This window comes from the organism of the source record quoted next, unplaced genomic scaffold (assembly GCF_019419815.1).
Source record: "Pyrus x bretschneideri cultivar Hongxiangsu unplaced genomic scaffold, Pyrus_bretschneideri_v1 Contig3, whole genome shotgun sequence".
NCBI lineage: Eukaryota > Viridiplantae > Streptophyta > Magnoliopsida > Rosales > Rosaceae > Pyrus > Pyrus x bretschneideri.
The window spans coordinates 9,180,709-9,197,268 of NW_025999612.1; the positions used below are offsets into that span (position 1 = coordinate 9,180,709).

Below are 16,560 nucleotides of genomic sequence, written 5' to 3' on the forward strand. Positions count from 1 at the left end.
TTATTAGTACATCGATATTTTTACACTAGAAAAATGAGAAGTTTGGCGAAGCTACACAATTGGCAGTCTTATTTGGTATCGAATTTGTCATCCACGAGATTCGAATCTAAGACCTGTAATTTTTAAGTCAAGAGGAATATCATCAGATTGTAGTAGTATGTCTTTTTTAGCTTATAGTTTTTGGACGTGAATTCAAGCTACGAGGTCACCATCAGCATTTGTGTGCTAGTTCGTCTTGTCTTTATGAATTAGAAAGAAAATGGTAACTGGTGATAAGATTTCTTTTGGAAAAATTATTTTTGTACATTAGCGTGACGAACATGATTAATTAAATTACGATTAATTAATGTCACATTAGGTGCTAAATATCCTGTATTAAAAATTCAACGAACAACCCACTAACCTTATAGTACAATATCTAGTTGTGTCGCTCTCATGAATACTAGGTCCATTTTTTGGTGTTGGCGGAGATTAGTTTTGGTGAGCGTCTTTTGATGTTTCGAACTACAATTTACACAGGTATTAAACTGTGATTTAAATATTTTCACTTTAAATTACAAATGGGATCTCTCTTTTCTCTAAAGTGTAGCTTTGTTCAAGCTACCATCTCGTTTGGAAATATTTCTAAAATGATTGAAACCGTTTTTGATGAATGTTTTCTTAGATTCAAAAAACACTTGAAGCGTTTTAACTAAAGATTGGTTCTAAAAACACTTTTATGAAAAACATTTTCAATCATTTCAAGGCGCTTTCAAACGAGTCATTTTCAATTGATTGGTAGTTGTATAAAACTTGAACAGTTCTGAACATGGATTAACCTGCTAACTGGTTAGCTTGCAAGTTTATAAAACACTACCACTTTTTTGGATGAATATGTTTTTTAGCAGTCGTCTATTTATTAAGAAAGTCAAACTAATATTAATCAGTAGAGCCCACTTGCAAAAATTGTCAACCGTTAGATGGCCGCACATAAAGAATCAACGTAGCAGTTTAAGGTGCGAAAGCAAGCTCAAGAAACGCGCGTAGCACATTACTCCCACTTGACCGAAATAAATACAACAAAAATAATATAAATCAAATCAAAATCTCAGTTAGTTCTATCATCTGACTTGCTCTCTCTCCGTCTCTCTGCCAATCCGACGGCTTCGCTTTCACGTCCCAATCTCTCTCTCTCTCTCCTCCTTTCACTTTCTCACATCTCCGCAAACGCACGCTCCTACGTCTGTGGTCTCCGCCTTCATACTTCAGCACCTCCGACTGCCGGTTTCCTAATACCGTGCGTATTGGAATTTGATCCGAATCGGGTCATTTTCGGGTCGATTCGCTTGGAAAAGACGAACGTGTCATCGACAATGCCACATGATATGTCGTCGGAGCAGGACACCGACGATGCCGATAGCGAGTTCGTTGAGGTTGATCCCACTGGTCGATACGGTCGGGTCAGTGGCCGTTACTTTTTTCACTCTCTCTTTTGTTTTAATTTCCATTTTTTTCTGTTATCTTTTTTTTAATTATTTGTCGATTTGATTTAGCTGGTATACTTTTGAAATGTTTGGAAATTAATTACTCAATGCCTTAAAGTCCTAATATTTTATTAACAAAGTTGTGATTTTTAGATTGATATGTGTTGAATTCTCTTTTGTTTTGGTGATTTTGCAGTATAAAGAGGTTCTAGGAAAAGGGGCTTTCAAGAAAGTGTAACCTTTTTGCTCTCATTTGTTTATTTACTTATTTATTTTGTGAATTAATTTTTGGGTTTTTAGTTGGATACAAATGCGTTTGAATTTGAACCATTTTACTTGATATTATATCGAGGCCGAATTGTGTTGTGGATCTGTTTTTGTGTGGCCTTGATCGGTAAGGAACTTAGATATCGAGCATTTGATGAATTGGAAGGAATAGAGGTAGCTTGGAATCAGGTTAAGGTGGCGGATCTACTACGCAACTCCGAAGATTTAGAGAGACTTTATTCGGAAGTTCATTTGCTTAAGACTCTAAAGCACAAGAACATAATTAAGTTTTACAATTGGTGGGTCGATGCCAAGCATGAGAACATCAACCTTATTACAGAGATTTTCACTTCGGGAACTTTACGACAGTGAGTTTTTAGTGATCTGTTGTTGTATAACATTCAATATATGTGATTCCTTTATGCTTTTATTCAGTGTCCCAGTGTCTCAGTGTCCATTATCGTGTAGGTACCGGAGAAAGCATAAGCACGTTGATTTGAGGGCGTTGAAGAAATGGTCTAGGCAGATCTTAGAAGGCCTTTGGTATCTTCATAATCATGACCCCCCAGTTATCCATCGAGATTTGAAGTGTGACAACATTTTTGTCAATGGGAACCAAGGTGAAGTCAAAATTGGTGACCTAGGACTGGCTGCTATTCTTCGACAGGCTCGTTCAGCTCACAGTGTCATTGGTGAGGACTACAATTATAGTCATTATTCATATTTTTCTTCTGGGATAGTATTTAGTTCAGAATCTTTAGTAACAGAGCCGGCAATGTAATTGTTTCATATCTTTAGGTACTCCTGAGTTTATGGCGCCAGAACTTTACGAAGAGGAATACAATGAGCTTGTAGACATTTACGCCTTTGGCATGTGCATGTTAGAGTTGGTGACCTTTGAGTATCCATATGTTGAATGTTCAAATGCTGCTCAAATATTCAAGAAAGTGACATCAGTAAGGGCTTCATGACCTTTTTATGCATATTTTCTCTGTCATAGTTGAGAAGAATTTCCTGTCCTTGAAAGTTACACCAATTAAAAGTGTGGACATGAACAGTCACTGTATCTGTCAGACTCAAGTTTTTTAGTAATTTAATTTTTCTAGATACATTGCATTATTATTTCTTTTGATTGTGGTTAATGATTCATCTCATTGGATTGTGATGCATGATTCAGTTGTGTGGATTCTTTCCCACCAATAGAAGGGTTTATACTTGTAATTCTAGGCATATTTGCACAAACGCCCCTTGATCTCCTGTTCCAGGACCAGCATAAATTTTGTTAGTTTGCCACTTTTCTGAAAAATAAAGTTGTTAGAAGGATTGTGGCGAATGATTGTGATACATTCTAACATGGGCCTTGAATCAGTTATAACATGCTACTTATATCGGTTCTTTTTTTTCGTTATGGGAGGGAGTAAAGCCAGCATCGTTGGCAAAAGTGACAGATCCTGGAGTTAAGGCATTCATAGAAAAATGCATTGTGAAAGTTTCAGAACGCTTGCCTGCAAAAGAACTTCTTATGGATCCTTTTCTCCAATCAGATGACGATCGGGAAAGTATAACTCGCTCTCTACGACCCACTCATTATTCAGGTAAAGTGAGTTTTTTATCTAGTGCTCAAAGGCTTTTTGTGTCATTCTCCTCACATTGTGACATGCTAGATGCAGAAGGCAGTTCTGATCAGATTGATATTGAGACAAAGGATATGGACCCTTCTCATGAGATAAATCGAGACTTCAGTGTGCAAGGTCAGAGGAAAGATGACACGATATTTCTGAAATTACGAATAGCAGATTCTACAGGTAGCCTTTTCTTTCTTTTTTTTTTTTCCCACTTTTCCAGTTTATTTACTTTTCAGTCAAAGAAGTATGTTTTTATGCCAGTTCCTGGTCTTAAAATTGAGAAAGTTTCCACCTGGGCCCAGGTCATTTTCGAAATATTCACTTTCCATTTGACATTGGGGAAGACACTGCAATTGCTGTTGCTAGTGAAATGGTTCAAGAGTTAGACCTGACAGATCAAGATGTTTCAACAATTGCTGAACTAATCGACTCCGAAATCCATTCCCACATTCCAGATTGGCCGATTGGAGAAAATTCTGGAGATCATATTGATGGTGAGGCCTCAACTCCTTATAGCCATGCTTCTGAGTATAAGGAGGATGCTTCCCCCGTGACACACGAGGCCCTTCTTTCTAGTAGTCTTGCGTTAGAAAGATTGCCTTCAGGCCGCAAGTACTGGTGTGAATCACCCAAGGAAGGCGGTGGAAATTCTCCAGGGAAGTATGTCATTACCAATTTGAATTCTCCAGCGGATTCGGTCACTGCGGGAGGTGCTGAAGAAAACGAGAACTCTCCTGGTAGCAGCCCTAGGGAGGAAGATGATGAAAATAGTGCTGGCGCCTCAAATTCACCAAACGGTGGTGTTGAGGAAGATGAGAAATCTCCTGGTGGCCATAGAGAGGAAAATAATCCAAATGGTGATGGAGCCTCTGAATCACCGAGTGGTGATAGTCATGCAGCTACTGATCCACATCTTATTAATGGAGTTCATGCATTTGAATCAGAAGAAGTAAAGATCATTGCCGAGAAACTTGAGAATCTATTGGTAGAACAGAAAAAGGAGTTAGACGAGCTCAAGAGGAAGCATGAATTAGCAATATCAGACCTATTGAAAGAACTCCCACCAGTTTTCTGTCAAAAAGTTTTAGGTATATGCAAGACGAGATTTCCAGACTACAAAGTGCGGTATGAGGGAGACAGCTAAACCAATCAATTTGCAGATTCAGCTTCTCGTTTCCGTTTCATATCTCCACTGCCAATGCTGGGATATATAGATTATTCATTTGATTTTCCAGTGACAGAAATAGAAGTTGCAGATATATCCTGTACTTAGGTAAAGGTTGGGGAGCATGAGCTAGTAGCCGTGTTTTTGGCTGCTGGATGTGGATATTGAGGGAGATTTGTAATCTAGATCAGCTTGTAGAGTGACCCGGGAAGCCCTACAGATTCCGGCAGCTGGAACTCCCGCGAGGCAACACATGAGTCTGATAAGTCGATTTGATGCCCGAAGATCAACAAGCTCGCCTACATATAACGAATACGCGGTAGCCATCACATGGAGTACATACCTGTACAGATAATTCTTTACCCTTCTTTCGGTTATACCTCAAATCAGTGCGTTGAGCAAATGTGAAAATTAATTTGAATTTCTTAGCTTTGGGGGTTTTACTTGTTTGTCAAGCTATTGTTGTGGCATGCTTTGACCTTGGTTTATTGTTAAATTGCATAATAATCATAACATGAAAGTTGAAATTTATAATTTGCCCTTGTATTTTTCTGGATTCCAAAATATGAGGCTGGTGTTCGTGGCACGATTGCCATGGTAGATTGTGACTCCACAATCCATGGTTTCATATGATTTGTTTCCAAAAATTAAGGTATTTGCATCAACTACGTGGCACAAAGGGAGTCTGGCTTTTGTGGGTTGCCATCACATAATGGATACAAATCACCATCGATCAGTCGACTGCACGTACTTTGGAGCCACAACTTGATGAGGTGCATTATGTCGGTTCGGAATTTCTTTTAAAATGACTAAAAGTGATTTTGATGAGAGTATTTTTAGAATTAATGCTTAGTAAAAATACAAATGAATCATGGTGTTTTTTGATAAAGGCACTTAATTGTTGATTCTTGCAAAAGTATTTTAGTGTTTTTAAAATCCAAAAATATTTTCAATCATCTTTAAATTACTTTCAAACAAGGCATTCTCAAATGAATTTAAGAGCCCCATGGGAATTTTTTTTTCTTTTACTTTAAAGAAAATAAATTTTTACAAGCTATTTTTCTCTTTCTTAACATTTCTGTTTACTTATGTTTCTTAATAATCATTTGATTTATTCATCAAATGATCAGTGGTAAACTTGAGTGTATAATGGGACGGAAGAGAATGTGTGAAAAGCGGCAAAAATATTTACGTTGAAAAAGAGTGCGATGGTGAGTTGCCAAATCAAACTATTTTCAAAATAATTTAGTAGTTTAAGCTTTGAAATTTATAGAAAACTCGGAGCTTGAGGATGGATATTCATACTCCAGAAGTTCTTTGCAATTGGAGTTGAAATCGAAATCCCTAAAAATGCAAATAAGAGCAGGAAAGGTTTTACTTTCACACGTGTGAGCCCACAACCCCGGTTGCACAGAAAGCCCAAATTCCTACCAGTAATCCACAAAGACTAATCCCTCCAAAACTCTGAGGCAGAGAAATGGATAGACCACCCCATATGAGGTCCTCTGTGTCTTCCTAACCAGATAACACTCATCTCACTCTCTCACTCTCGCTCTCTCTCTCCCTCTCCCTCTCTCTCTCTCTAAAGACTCAGTCTTTCCATGGCAATTTCCACAGCAGCAGCTGCAGCTGCAACCTCAGCCTCCTCAAAGCTCACATGCCCATATGCCTCCACAGCCTCCCCATCCCCCACAACCTCTTCTTTCTCCATTAGACCTTCTTCCAAGCTAACCCACCTCTCCTCCTCCTTCCTCAACCCCTCCACCATCCTCCACCTCACACCCGCCTCCACCACCCGCCACCACCGCCGCAACTTCACCGTCAAAGCCGCCAGAGGTAAGTTCGAGCGCAAAAAGCCCCATGTCAACATCGGCACAATCGGCCACGTCGACCACGGCAAGACCACCCTCACCGCAGCCCTCACCATGGCCTTGGCCTCCATCGGCAACAGCGTCTCCAAGAAATACGACGAAATCGACGCCGCCCCGGAAGAGCGCGCCCGTGGAATCACCATCAACACCGCCACCGTCGAGTACGAGACCGAGAACCGCCACTACGCCCACGTCGACTGCCCCGGCCACGCCGATTACGTCAAGAACATGATTACCGGCGCCGCCCAGATGGACGGCGCCATTCTCGTCGTCTCCGGCGCCGACGGCCCAATGCCGCAGACCAAAGAGCACATCTTGCTGGCGAAGCAGGTGGGTGTGCCGAACATGGTGGTTTTCCTGAACAAGCAGGACCAGGTGGACGACGAGGAGCTCCTGCAGCTCGTCGAGTTGGAGGTGAGAGAGTTGCTTTCTTCCTATGAATTTCCTGGTGATGATGTGCCTATTATTTCTGGATCTGCATTGCTTGCACTAGAGGCTCTAATGGCGAATCCAGCCATTTCGCGAGGCGAAAATCAATGGGTTGATAAGATTTATGAACTTATGGACTCTGTTGATGATTACATTCCGATTCCTCAGAGGCAGACTGAGCTGCCATTTTTGATGGCCATCGAAGATGTGTTTTCGATCACTGGCCGTGGCACTGTGGCCACTGGCCGTGTCGAGAGGGGAAGGTCAAGGTCGGAGACACCGTCGACATTGTTGGCTTGAAGGATACCAGGAACACAACTGTCACCGGTGTCGAAATGTTTCAGAAAATTCTTGACGACGCCATGGCTGGTGACAATGTGGGGTTGTTGCTTAGGGGTATTCAGAAGATTGATATCCAGAGAGGGATGGTTTTGGCCAAACCCGGGACTATTACCCCGCATACCAAATTCGAGGCGATTGTGTATGTGTTGAAGAAGGAAGAGGGGGGAAGGCATTCACCGTTCTTTTCGGGTTACAGGCCGCAGTTTTACATGAGGACTACTGATGTCACCGGGAAGGTGACTTCGATTATGAACGATAAGGATGAGGAGTCGAAGATGGTGATGCCTGGCGATCGCGTTAAGATTGTGGTCGAGCTGATTGTTCCGGTGGCGTGTGAGCAGGGGATGAGGTTTGCTATCAGAGAAGGAGGGAAGACTGTTGGAGCTGGTGTTATTCAATCCATTATTGAGTGATACAAAATACAAATTATGTGATGGTCTCAACTTGTTTTTGCAATTTGGTGCCAAACTTCCAACTCTCTCAGCTTCAAAATTTATCTAGTTTTTGACATTTTGAAGCAATTTCCGCAATGAAATGTTATATATTTTGTAGGTTTCATCATCCCAATTTGCTCTGCTTTTTGTGATCAATAACGTTACTGTTGCATTTTATAGCTCATATTTTGTATGTTACCAAATGAATCAACAGCTAGAAACCGCTTATGTCCGACCGATTTGCCATGCCGCCGCTGTATGAGCTTCAAACGATATGGCCACGGGGTTGCCTAAAAATTAGGTGAACAAAAATTTGGTACTAGTATATAGATTAGTAGATAATATATTCACTAAACCTGTCATTCTCTGCTAATCAACACTAATTATAAAAAGTCTGCCTTTAAAACAAGCTGTTTATATATAAATAGATATTTAACGACACATTGTACACGATATAGTACACATATTGCCTTGCTGCAGACAAATATTGTCCATCTCAAAGACAACTTCTCTCTTACTTACTTGCCTAACATAGAACTATCTTACTTTCCTAAAACCATGCTCCACTGTGTGTGCTGCGAGTGCCGGATGATACACCGTCCTTAGTGACTAAGATCAGTCCTCGGCGTCCTCCAGAAAGCTTTGTATTCTGATGAGTTCATATATCCAAGAATATGGTTGATGCAATCAACTCTTGCACGAATGTCGCCCTCTGCCTCCTCTCTTCTCTATCCTTTTCACAAGCTTCATCTGGCAGAGATGGCTCAGCGCTGCACAGACAAAATGCATCAGTAACGGGGCATCAACAGGCATCACCATGATATCACATATCCTAAATGTTAGTTAGCGAAACCAGTAGAACTTGCAGCGGAGTCGTGTCATCATGACTTTACCCAACAAAGTAGAAGAAGGGCAACGGAAGAGTAATAAAGGGAATTAATAACAACTTGGCTAATTACCCACTTACGACAGCATTAATAACAAGTAGTGAATTACCAACTTACGACAAATATCAGGGCAAAATGAAGTGAAACAATTTAATACTGCATCTTGATGAAATATGTCGGACACAACTGCGGGATAATGGTTGGGTTTCCTTGTTTCCTGCTTCCTATTTCTCTTCATCTCCCCCACAGAAAACTGCCTAACTGGTGTGATGGAATTGTAACTGTCCTTCACTTTAGTGCGAAAGTGAAGTTGGTTGGAATTGAAGTAACATAACATTTCAAAAAGTAAAGAGCCCAGGTAACGTAAAAAAGCACTATCCCATAATTCCCAGATGATTATGCAACTTTTCGGACATGTACAGTTAAGGTGTCAACCATATATTTCGAACGGTAGTAAACTCATCAGATAAAGTTCCAAATCAATACCATACAAAGCTACTGGTGTTCATTGGTTATTAGAATCAGTGAAAGTAAACGATTAAACAAGAGGTTACGAGACGAAGATAGGAAACAAGAGGAAAGATCTACAATCATATTACGATAACTTAGACCCTAACAGAACTAAACAATTCAAAGGATTTGCAAAATCAATATATCTTGAAATTTTTGAAACCGTAACTGAAATCAGATTTAGATGCAATGTAAGCCTTTCCCAGATACCAAATAGTTATTAGGGTTGGAAAACATTTATAAATCACAAATCTTCTTTTTTGGAAAGCTTAGAAACAGAAGATATTTCGTACTATTGGAACATATAGTAAGGACATTTAGTTTCTGCTTTATGAAATCACTATACACCTGGGTTTTGAAGACCCATTTGCGATCATATCATCAGTCCATAATACATGGTGATATTAAAATAAAGATTTCTAAAGTTTGAAATCCCTATTGTACCTCACACTCAAACAATCACTAATATGGTATCGTTAAACTTTCATAAAACAGCACAAGGAGTGTACCTTTTCAGGCCGCAAGTGACACGGGAATCGATATTGGAACAAACATCTTCGGGGATACCTTTGGGGTCTGGAAAAGACATATTGCAGATAAATGGTGAGAGGAGAGGATCAGGTGGAGATTCCTGTGCATATGACCTTCCATTTTTCAGCAGTGCCTTCCCAAGCATTGCTGAACTACCAGGCCACAAACCGGATTTTTGCGATTTTCTCCTGTGCTGAAAGATAACAGATGAATCCCTTAAGGGTCCGACAATGATCAACAAAGTTATTGGCTAAATTGACTATTATGAATCCCATGAACCAGTACAGGTAATTATACCTTGAAGGAGCTTGCATGATGTACCGTAAAATGTGCAATTACATCTTTCCCCAGATTCGCAGCACACAAAGGACAAACCTGGAATAGCGGGATTAAAGTTACCATCAGGTTCAAATTCTAACTGAAACATCCATCAATTTCACACAGCATCTTTTTTGTCAAAACCTTAAAGGAATGACCCAAGAATTCAAGTTTGATAACATCTATCTCCTTTAAATTGCACTCCGACAAAATATCAGGTAAAGGAAAGCGCTTACTGCATTTTTAAAGTCAAAGCAGTGTTCTTCCTCCAAGTGGCCGCAGAGCAATGGGACTTCAATATCCACATAACAAAAAGGGCATGGAAAACAAGATTTTGCATCATCATCTCCTTCAGAATCTTCCAAAGCCATATGATTATCTGTTTAACATATATGGAAGATAGAAGATCGATCAATAGATAAATAAATCCCAGATGTATATATGTACACGTGTATATGCGCACACACGTGGATTTAACAAGAAGAAATCAAACGCTCCGAGAAAGTTGATCTCAGTATTAAAAGAAAGTACTTGTCGTTTCCATTAAAGCAACATCTCAAATGTTCAGCCATTTAAATTACGGGATCAAACACATGCAGACAAGCATGCATGCACATACACTCAAACGGACACAAAAATGACTATATTAGAATGATAGAACCTCACACGCAGCTATTACTCCGGCCCCAAGAAATTACTGTAAGTGAACTCTTTGCCTCGCATTGGGCGATCAAGTACGGGATATTCATGAAACAAACACCATTTGATTCTTCCCCAATCGGACAATAGGCAGAGACTAAGAAAATATGAATGGATCTTGTTATCTATACACTGTATAAACTGCAAATGAATTAACCAGTCCAACAACCATCCAAAAGCGGATTTTTCATCTTTCTCCATATGTTTTTCAATCGAACCCTCAAATTTCTCACCTTCACGAATAACAACACTAGAAGCACCAAGCTCAGATTTTCCTTCACCCAAGGCCTTGGACAAAAGGGCTTCTGCTTCCTTCAATATCTGCTCTCTCAGTCTCTGCAGATCTTCCCGATAACACTCAAGTTCTGATTTGTCTACATTTCTCTCTCCGAAATTTTCGTGCCCATCATATTCTTCACATTCACTATAATTTTCCTCATCGTCTTCATCCGCAGTATAATTTGTCATGCTGATAAATCCTCTTTAGTCTCTCTTTTGTGGGGTTGATTAACCCCAATATAATCAAACTTTCTCCACCTAATTAATTAAAGCTTCTTGATTTGCATATGGTCTATACCAAACCCTAATTCAAGCAGAAATTGAGGGGCCCAAATAATCACACAAACAGGCAACCCTAAGTCCCTACTGCAATATTACAAACAGGGAAAGCTTTTATGAACAAATCTAGGAAACTTGATAAAAATACCAATATTGCTCATACGAGATATGGAAAATCTCAGATTTTTCGGACTTCTTTATTTTATTAAAATGTGATATTTTCCCATATTTATATTTCAGGATAAAACATTATCCGCTTGAAAATTCAAGCAAAATTAGATCACTTAAAACAGGGTTTAACAAAAAAATTAGTAAAAAACAATGTGCCAATTTCTTTCTTAAATCCAACCAAAGTTTTAAACTTTAATCCCAACCCAGTTCTAGAAATCTCTCACACAAGCATTGCTTTACTCAAACATAAAAAATAAAAATAAAACTGAATCGGTGCAAGTTTTATTAAAATTTAAGGACCTCAATTAACGGATTTTTAGTTCAGGACCAAATTTAAAATATGGTGAAAGGAAAAGGACTACTAAAGTTTACTCAAGACAAAATGTTAAAGCAAAAACAGAAAATTGAAGTACCATAGTGAAGGCGAGCAGTATGAACAGCAGAAAAGCTTTTAACTGTATGAACCCTGGAAGCCAACAAGTCAGCGTCCATGGTGAGCCAACTCTCCGGCGACCCAAGTCAGCTTTTTCCGGCGACAAACGGTGGAAACGGTCCCCTTGGGAAATGGGTTGGGATCAAAAGGCTTAAAGTTCGAAGCCTTGAGAGAGATTTTGGGGTGTGAGTGTTGTGGTGATGTTTTGCTTACTCACTCTCCTCTCTCATATATTGCTCTGACACTGAGTTTTTTCTGACACACAAAAGATACTTGATGGATAGATGACACGTAGACTTTTTATTTATTTATTACACCATTGTTTTTTTTTTACCAGATGAAAACATGTTAAATCATTTGTATGATAACGTAAATTTAAATGTCGTCGATAATTAATTTAATATTTAATTTAACTAAATTTATGATTTAACAAAGAAAAATATTGTACATGATTAATTGCAGTAGCTGCAGTTCTGCGTGTCAATTATCAATCTTTTTGTCAAAGTGCAGAGAAAACCATGATTTTATTCTATTTTTTTTAATTATTTAAATATTATATTTGCTTTCATCCTGCATTTGACATGTATTAAAGCAGGATGAGTCTAATTTAATAATTAAGTCATTGTTTTGTTAATTTTTTGGTCAATTAATTAATGTGATTGTTTAATGACCACAAGAAAAGAAAAAAGAAAAAATGGAGTTGGTTTTATTTTATATGACTTGTGTGAAATAACCTTTCTGCGCATCACATGGAAGCTTTTGGCAGGTCTTGAAAGAAGCCATTGATGCTGACGTTGCACTTCTTTTGGGACCTTTATCTTAAGTGTGAATGACGTGCGGTAATTTGGTGAGATTTGGATTCTGGGAGTGAGGCTACAATACTTGACGGATAGTGATAGTCATCCGCTTATTTTTACTTAGCACGTAAGTTTTTTAATTTTCAATCGTGAGATCAAATAAATAAAAAAATATCATTAGTTAAAAATTAATAAATATATATGAAAAGTAAAAATAGATATTTGAAATACTATTTAGAAAATTTAAATCCAATTTAATGGTTGTCTAATTTCTTTTTATAGACGTTGAATTGGATCTAACGAATCTAAGTAGCAAAGTACTTAATATTTCCATGTATTATAGAATAGATTTCTTGAAAATTATGTTCATTGTTTATAAAATTCAACGTAATGTTGCTTTAAATGTGACTCTTATGATATTCATTTATTTGGAGTTAGGAAAATCACGAATTGAAATAATATTTATGTTTTAATAAGGGAATTGTTATTAACACTCCAAAAATCTTATTCTACACTCCTCACAAGTGTATTTTTCTTTCTAATTATAGAAAGTTTAGAGTGCCAAATGAGATTTTTAAAGTGCTAAAACAAATTCCTTTAATAATTCTACGAAAGGCGAGATGTGGAACTCTTAGACGAGATTCACTTTCAAGAAATATATAATTATAAAAGTATCTCATACATCACGTGATCAGTCATTCATATACTAATTTTGCACCCCATAATCTTAAAAATGTATGTGAAAACATACTACACTAAAATATATATGCGACAACTTTACTTTCTAATGCATCTCCAATTTTACGTCTAGAATTCGTTTGGTAACAAAACGAGCATGTGCCACCTTGACAATTACAAGGTAGGTTATTTCCAACTTACCTCCACACTTGTCGAGGTTTTCGAACTCGTGCCCTAACCAGAAAATACAAAACAATTAGGTTTTAGGTGATCAACTTTGATACACAAAGATTAATAATGCAAAAAAAGATGGGGAAACAGATGGGGGTGACAAGGACAACCTAATAACCCAAGGGTCAAAAGACTCAAAGCATAGATAAGCATGCGATAACAAGTTGGACAAAAAGTTGCTTTGGTGAGGAGGATGGTGGTGACTTAGCGAGTGGTTCATGCATGAACTTGGGCTAGGACGGTGCACTACACCTAGAAAAAGAGCCAAAAAACAAATGCTCAAAAGACATGTGAAAAGGAACTAAAATCTCGTGTGATGACTCAGCCTGAATTGGATTGTTTTAATTGAATTAGACTAATATAGTAGTCACTTTTTGATGAACTTGTAAATGTTGGAATTAAGCTTATTAAATTGGAAAGGAGTCCAATATATTATGTCTCCCAAGTGTTGTTAGAAGGGTTAGACATAATAGGATTGGCTTGTACTCAACTCCAATCTTAATCCAATCTTAGCCACCAAGCAAGTATAATGGAATCACAATATAATCAGTGGATCCCAATTGGGATTGAGGCTAATTCAGGCTACACAAAATAATTAATGTTTGGGATTTGTTAGTTTTGTTGACTAAGTAAAACAATAATCCACTCAAATAGGAGATGGATTATGAAGACATTATTAATTTACATATTAATAATGATAATATGAGAAATATGCTTGGAATGGTAGACTTGATCTAACCTAAGATGTTCCATCCTAAACCGTAGGAAGACCACTATAAATAAAGGTCTTGCGGAAGGGTTAAAGGCATCAAAAAACAGCAGCCTCACACTAGCCAGCCGAAATTCCTCTTGAGAATTCCTCTCACCCACAAAGTTTTCTTAAAACACTCGGTTCACCAAGGTGGAGGCGGGGACCTAAAGAGGAAACTCTTGGAAGCCATTCTAAGTAGCCAACTCTCCACCCTACGTCCCAAACCTGTGCATGAAGGTCTAGCTTGTGTGTCTTCGTTGTTCCTTGCTCGAAGGTCGCAAGAACAAGACAATCGTTCGACTCAAGGCATAACTTCTAACTTGAGTATTCGTATACGTTTAACACGTACATATATATCCAACAGGGATGAACTGATATTTTCTTTGAACAAATACTAGGAAGGACTTAGCCCAAAGTTTGAGAATTGTGAAGAGATCCAACATTAGAATGGGCCAAAGGTGCTCATGGTAGGGGGATATCACTAGCCTTGACAAAAAAAGGAAGCTAGGAAATCTTTTCATGGATGTCTAAGACCACTTTGGACATATTTTTTCTAGGCAGATACTATTGTTTTGTGTGGATTTGATTTGATTTGAGGGACAAGTGGACAATCATGAGGGAGAAGTCATGGCCTTTTGGCAATTGTATGTCTCTTAATTTGCAAACACTAAAGCTTTAAGCTTTCATAAAGACACATTTTTAGTTTTTTTTTTTAATTTACATGGACCAATGAAGATATGGATATGTTAATTGTCCCTTGATCTGCTGCCTCAATTTGTTCAAACTTAAAACAGAAAGAGAGTGGGACTGACAAAAGGCCAAGCTAAAGTCATTCTAACTATTTACCTTTTATGAGTATAGAACTTTAGACCAATAAGGCTACAAACAATGCGGATTATTTTTTTTCACCATTTTTAAATGATGGTAATATTCATTATCTTATTAATCATCGTTGAATGAGTTTTAAATTTTGAGATATGTGTAATGGATCGGTACAAATCTTAAAATTTAAACTCATCCAATAATAATAAAGGAAAGTAGTAACATTTCTGCCAGATTTCATGATATCATGATTCCTCCTCATTCCTCACTTCAATTATTCATTATTTCCCATCATTTAGTTAGTAAGAAAAAAAGAGTAAAGAAAGAAGAATATGATTATAGTACTCAAGAAAGCTTCATTAGCAGACTGATGGTCAATAGTCTACCTATGCTTTTCAAATCGGGATGCTATGCTCAATCTGTGCATGGTAAACAATTTCTACACCATTTTTCCTCTCCCTTTATGTACACATGTTTAACATTTTTCTTTGATTTTCTTTGGTTTTATTTGAGGAGCAACGGCATTGTTGTTTCTTTGTGACCGACAAGTTATCGGTTCAAGTTGTGTAAACAACCTCTTTGCAAAGTAAGGGTAAGACTCTCTCTTCGATCCCTACAAAGCGAAAAACCTTACTAGCTTGTTTCTCGTATATAAAAATGGTGTGATGAACAGTGGTTCTAACTTCCAGAGGGAACCAGCACCAACCATTGTGGTAAATCTGACAAATAGGCCCCAAAACCTAGAGGACCATCACCTCATCAGATGTCAAACTTGAGTTCCCCTAGCAATGGAACGTATGACATGTCCTTTCCTTTAGGGATAATGCTTGCATCACTGTGTGAATGCAAATATCTCATCCTTTACAAATAAGGTATTTTTACCGTATACATTTCATATTGAAGCTATTTAATTTCTTAATATACATTTGAAGATTATCTCTACAAAAATCATTCGAATCATTTAAAGGCTTTCGTGTGGAATATACATTTTCTTGTAGTGGAAAGCTATTCAAAAACCAGGCAGCACTTCAAAGTTTATCAGTCGCTTCTGGACTTCTGGGCTGTGCACTCTTCAATACTAATATTACAAATGGAAATGGAAATGAGTTTCTTCAAGACTATTGTTGGGTCTTACTCCAGTTTTCTTTAGATTTTTACCAAAACATATGAACACCGTACTATTTTTGGTCGCAGTAGAGATACATATAACTAAATTACATGAATATATATACCATATAGGCTAGTAATTTGAAATCTAGCTCAAATCCAACCCTAAGAGAATGCTAAAGCTATTAATTCTTATTCTACATAATATATACATACACACACACACACACACACACACACACACATATATATATATGACTGCATAGTGCATATATATATATAGCAACTGCAAAGACATAATTGAGACTAGGTCCTTTCATTACACATCCATACTACATTAAATCTTACAAGAGAATGAAATATGAGAGCCTGACGGCATCATCATATATAGAATATATTTGCTGCATAAACTCAAAACGAAAAAAACCAAAAAAAAACTAGAAATCAAAAGGAAAAAGAAAAGAAAGAAAT

At 37.8% G+C, this 16,560-nt stretch overlaps 3 protein-coding genes across 5 annotated transcripts; 2 read left to right on the plus strand and 1 right to left on the minus strand.

Moving 5' to 3' along the window:
- The first annotated feature begins 1,073 nt into the window (after positions 1 to 1,073).
- LOC103926788 (probable serine/threonine-protein kinase WNK3) lies at positions 1,074 to 5,066 on the plus strand. 2 transcript variants are annotated; one of them, XM_009335665.3, is made up of 8 exons: positions 1,075 to 1,439; positions 1,660 to 1,697; positions 1,871 to 2,098; positions 2,199 to 2,422; positions 2,529 to 2,686; positions 3,145 to 3,325; positions 3,401 to 3,535; positions 3,658 to 5,066. In XM_009335665.3, the coding sequence occupies exons 1-8, from the start codon at positions 1,353 to 1,355 to the stop codon at positions 4,497 to 4,499; spliced, it is 1,893 nt and encodes a 630-aa protein (XP_009333940.2). In that variant the 5' UTR covers positions 1,075 to 1,352; the 3' UTR covers positions 4,500 to 5,066. The 2 variants fall into 2 exon arrangements, with proteins under 2 accessions (XP_048445481.1, XP_009333940.2); XM_048589524.1 differs by having other exon boundaries at positions 1,074 to 1,439; positions 3,145 to 3,535.
- A 1,049-nt stretch (positions 5,067 to 6,115) lies between these two features.
- Positions 6,116 to 7,723, plus strand: LOC103926787 (elongation factor Tu, chloroplastic). The gene is given in 2 exon segments (XM_018642470.2): positions 6,116 to 7,079; positions 7,082 to 7,723. Coding segments are annotated over 2 exon segments (1,452 nt in total). The 5' UTR covers positions 6,116 to 6,121; the 3' UTR covers positions 7,576 to 7,723.
- Positions 7,724 to 7,995: 272 nt separating this feature from the next.
- LOC103926786 (protein DEHYDRATION-INDUCED 19 homolog 5-like) lies at positions 7,996 to 11,940 on the minus strand. Of its 2 annotated transcripts, XM_048589525.1 has the most exons (6): positions 11,684 to 11,940; positions 10,775 to 11,186; positions 10,079 to 10,221; positions 9,822 to 9,899; positions 9,503 to 9,717; positions 7,996 to 8,366 (listed from the first exon to the last, which is right to left on the minus strand). In XM_048589525.1, the coding sequence occupies exons 2-6, from the start codon at positions 11,007 to 11,009 to the stop codon at positions 8,255 to 8,257; spliced, it is 783 nt and encodes a 260-aa protein (XP_048445482.1). In that variant the 5' UTR covers positions 11,010 to 11,186; positions 11,684 to 11,940; the 3' UTR covers positions 7,996 to 8,254. The 2 variants fall into 2 exon arrangements, with proteins under 2 accessions (XP_048445482.1, XP_009333936.2); XM_009335661.3 differs by lacking the exon at positions 10,775 to 11,186 and having other exon boundaries at positions 11,684 to 11,930.
- Positions 11,941 to 16,560: the final 4,620 nt, after the last annotated feature.